The sequence below is a fragment of the Rhinopithecus bieti genome, unplaced genomic scaffold (assembly GCF_001698545.2).
Source record: "Rhinopithecus bieti isolate Rb0 unplaced genomic scaffold, ASM169854v2 scaffold_32008, whole genome shotgun sequence".
NCBI lineage: Eukaryota > Metazoa > Chordata > Mammalia > Primates > Cercopithecidae > Rhinopithecus > Rhinopithecus bieti.
In genome coordinates this window covers 185,358-189,547 of record NW_016814433.1, presented here as the reverse complement: position 1 = coordinate 189,547, position 4,190 = coordinate 185,358, and the positions used below count along the sequence as shown (strand labels likewise).

Sequence of the window (4,190 nt, the reverse complement as noted above, 5' to 3'; positions counted from 1 at the left end):
TTTTGAGACGGAGTCTCGCTCTGTCACCCAGGCTGGAGTGCAGTGGCCGGATCTCAGCTCACTGCAAGCTCCGCCTCCCAGGTTTACGCCATTCTCCTGCCTCAGCCTCCTGAGTAGCTGGGACTACAGGCGCCCGCCACCTCGCCCGGCTAGTTTTTTGTATTTTTTAGTAGAGACGGGGTTTCACCGGGTTAGCCAGGATGGTCTCGATCTCCTGACCTTGTGATCCGCCCATCTCGGCCTCCCAAAGTGCTGGGATTACAGGCTTGGGCCACCGCACCCGGCCATGGCTACTTCTTTGTCCATGATGACATGTGCCCTAGTTCACCAGTCTCCCAAAATCCCTAGTTACTACCTCACATCCAGTGTTTCTCTATGCACAGAGTCCTCCCTGGACCCCTCTAGGTCTTTGCCTTGGTGACCCTGTGACATTTTAGTGTTGTAGACGGATTTATTTTTCCTCAGGGTAAGCTCTGGGCACTGTGGTAACTGAAACATAGGCCACTATGTTCAATCCAGAGCCTTTCAGTCTTCCAAATAGCAATGCAAAGTAGGCTACAACAGGACAGAGCAACTACCCACTCTTCTACTGTGCCCTCAGGCAGATTTTGTGCCCCGAAAAGGCACTCCCCGCTCTATCCATTCATTTTCTCAACCTACCCCAACAGAACCCCTAAGATTAAAGGTGACCTGATCAATAAGGTCTTTATTATCAGCCATATGGTGCAGACAAGGTAGGTGATTCCAGTGGCAGGTGATTTGTGGTCTCAGTGGACACATCTTAGGGGTTAAACACAGACTTGACCACATCCATGAGGAATGTGCATCCTCCTGAGCTCAAATTAGATTTCCCTCAAGTCCCCTCAGCCAGCATGGGTTCAGTTCACTGCCTAACCCTCTCAGAGGCAATGGGAATTAAACCATTCCAGTGAGCTGACAGTCCTGAATCCCTACAGGACAGGTGAAGGGAGGCTCAGGGTACTGTTTTCCCCATGCATGAGCACAGGACTGCTGCAAATTTTTGGATCCAGGCAAGATGGAAAGTGGCTATGGCTTCTGCCTTATGCTGCATGGGTGAGATGGCCCTGCAAAGGTTCCTGGGTTGGTCAGAAACAGAGTAGCTTCTGAAGGCTTTTCCACATTAGCAGTACATGTAGGTAATTTTTCTGGTATGGGGATACTGCTGCATAAAGTTTGACTTGGCTGAAGATTTTCTCACAAAGACCACTTCTATAAGGCTCCACTCAGATATGAATCTTTTTATGCTGAGCAAGGTTACAAAGATGGCTGAAGAGTTTCCCACACTGGCTACACTCATAAGTCCTTTCTCTGGTGTGAACTTTCTGGTGCCGAACAAGTGTAGATCTTTCACTAAAGGCTTTTCCACACTGGATGCATTCATAGGGCCTTTCTTGTGTGTGAACTCTGTGATGACGAACCAGGTGGGAGTTACTGCTAAAGGCTCTCCCACATTCACTGCATTCATAAGGCCTTTCTCCAGTGTGAACTCTCCAATGACAAATAAGGCTAGATTTTCGGCTAAAGAATTTCCCACATTCACTGCACTTATAAGGCTTTTCTCCAGTATGAACTTTCTGATGCTTAATGAGAATGGAGTTTTGGCTAAAGAATTTCCCACATTCATTGCACTCATAAGGCCTTTCTTTCGTGTGAACTCTCCAGTGTTCAATGAGAGTGGAGCTGTGAGCAAAGGCTTTCCCACACTCACTACACTCATAAGGCTTTTCTCCAGTGTGAATTCTCCAGTGCTGGATCAGGCTGGAGCTGCGGCTGAAGGATTTCCTACATTCGCTGCACTCATAAGGCCTTTGCCCGGTATGTACTTTCTGGTGCTGGATGAGGGTGGAGCTATTACCGAAGGCTTTACCACAATCGCTGCATTCAAAAGGCCGTTCTCCAGTGTGAACTTTCTGATGTCGAAGGAGATGGGAGCTTTGGCTGAAGTCTCTTCCACATTCACTGCACTCAAAAGGCCGTTCTCCAGTGTGAACTTTCTGGTGCTGAGCAAGGTTGGAGTTATTGTTAAAAGCTCTTCCACACTCACTGCATTCATATGGTCTTTCTCCAGTGTGAACTCTCCAGTGCTGAATGAGAGCAGAGCTTCGGCTGAAGGATTTACCACATTGACTGCACTCATAAGGTCTTACTTGTGTGTGAACTTTCTGGTGCCGAAGGAAATTGGAGCTTTGGCTGAAGGCTCTTCCACATTTCAGGCACTCAAAAGGCCTTTCTCCAGTGTGAACTTTCTCATGCCGAATGAGGTGGGATCTGTTACTGAAGGCTTTCCCACATTCACTGCACTCATGAGGTTTTTCTCCTGAGTGATTTCTCTGATGATGAACAAATGTGAGTTTGTGATTGAAGGTTTTCCGACATGCAATGCACTCATAATATCTTACTTCAGTGTGAAATTTCTGGTGCTTCCTCAGCTTAGATGGGTGACTAAAGGTCTTCCCACACTCCTTACACACATGGGGTATTTCCCCAGTGTGAAATTTTTGATTACCAAGGGTTGATTTGTCCTCTAAGAAATTTCCACCTTTTGGGCATGTAAATGGTGTCTCTTCAGAGTGAGTTCTCAGATGGCTGAGGAGAGTGCAGCTCTTCAGGAAGGCTCTTCCACAGTTACTGCACTTGAAGAGTTTCTGTGTGGTACAGACTTCCGGAAGCTGCCCAAGATTGGAATACAGCTTCTGCCCGCTGTCAACAGCTTGAAGCTGGAGGAGGTCCCGGCTGTCCAGGATGACCTTCCCACCTTCCCTGCAAGTGAAGGGGTTCTCTGACAGGTGGACTTTAGAGCTCTTCATAAGTGTGTTCCTGTCCTTGTACCATCTGAAGGGCTTCCCTCCACTACGCTCCTTCTGGTGCTGGTGAAGGTTTGTATTCAACCAAAAGTCTCTCCCACATGCTCCACATGGGTAGGGTTTCTCCTCACAGTGTGTTCCCTGATGCTCAGCCAGGTGCAAAATGTCTTTCAAGAATGGCCCACACATGTCACAGGAGTTAGCTTTCTTGGTGGAAGAATCTGCACTGGGGATCCTGACCGGTAACACCTCTTCTACAGAAATATTCTGCTTGGGATGGGCCTCCTCACCCTCTACTGCATGCCAACAACCTAAAAGTAGAGAAATGCCAGTTAACTAAGTATTCCACTTGGTGGGAATGGATGACTTCATTAGAAATGTTACCCAGGAATTCACACTCAAGAAGAGGTCCCAGGGATTGCTGATAGGCCAGTGGGGCCATCAGGGTGAAGAAGGGCCCACTACTACTGGCAGGATAGGGACCAGCCAAGCAACAGAATAAGGGAGACCACACCAGGGGCAAGGACACAGAAATGGGTCAAAGGACTTAGACATTTCTGCAAAAGAAGATATATACACAAATGGCCAATAAGCATATGAAAAGAAGTTCAGCATCCTCAATCATGAGGAGTATGCAACCCAAAACCACAATGAGATATCACTTCATACTCACTAGCATAGCTATAATAATAATAAAAAAATAAACAACACATGAAGATGAAGTAGAAAAACTGGAGCACTTATACACTCCAGATAGGGATGTGAAATGGTGCAGCCAATTTGGAAAATAGTTTGGCAAGTCTGCTCCTACAGAGCTACACAAGAGAACTAAAAACATATCCACACAAAAATGTGTACAAGACTGTTCGTTCATAGCAGTATTTTTTAAAAAACTGAGATAGGGTCTTGCTACATTGCCCAGGTTGGTCTCAAACCTCTGGGCTCAAGGCTCAAGTGATCCTCCTGCCTCAGCCTCCTGAGTAGCCAGATTATAGGCACCTCGCCCAGCTTCTATAGCGGCATTTTTTTCTAACACCTAAAAAATGGAAACAAGCCGAATGCTCATCAACTGATAAATGGATAAACAAACTGTAGTCCATCTACACACTGGAATATTTGGCTATAAAAAAGAATGAAATACTGATACATGCTACAACACTGATGAACTTCAAAAACATGCTAAGAGAAAGCCAGTCACAGAAAAACACATAGTATTCTATAAAATGTCTAGGAAACGTAAATCTGTGTAGTTAGAAAGTAGTGGTTGCCTAGAACCAGGAGGAAAGGGATAAGGAAAGATGGGGAGTGACAACTAATGGGACTGCCGATGAGACATATAGTTTCTCTTTTTTTTTTTTTTTTTTT

General features: G+C 46.0%; 1 protein-coding gene across 4 annotated transcripts in view; it reads right to left on the bottom strand.

Annotated features, from left to right (window-relative positions):
- Positions 1-686: 686 nt before the first annotated feature.
- The window catches only part of ZNF132 (zinc finger protein 132), a 10,563-nt gene continuing 7,059 nt past the window's right edge, over positions 687-4,190 (bottom strand). For all 4 annotated transcript variants that reach the window (XM_017850555.1, XM_017850556.1, XM_017850557.1 and 1 more), the window contains one exon: positions 687-3,136. In XM_017850555.1, the coding sequence (XP_017706044.1) occupies positions 1,245-3,136 (1,892 nt within the window). In that variant the 3' untranslated portion in view covers positions 687-1,244. The remainder of the gene's footprint in view (positions 3,137-4,190) is intronic.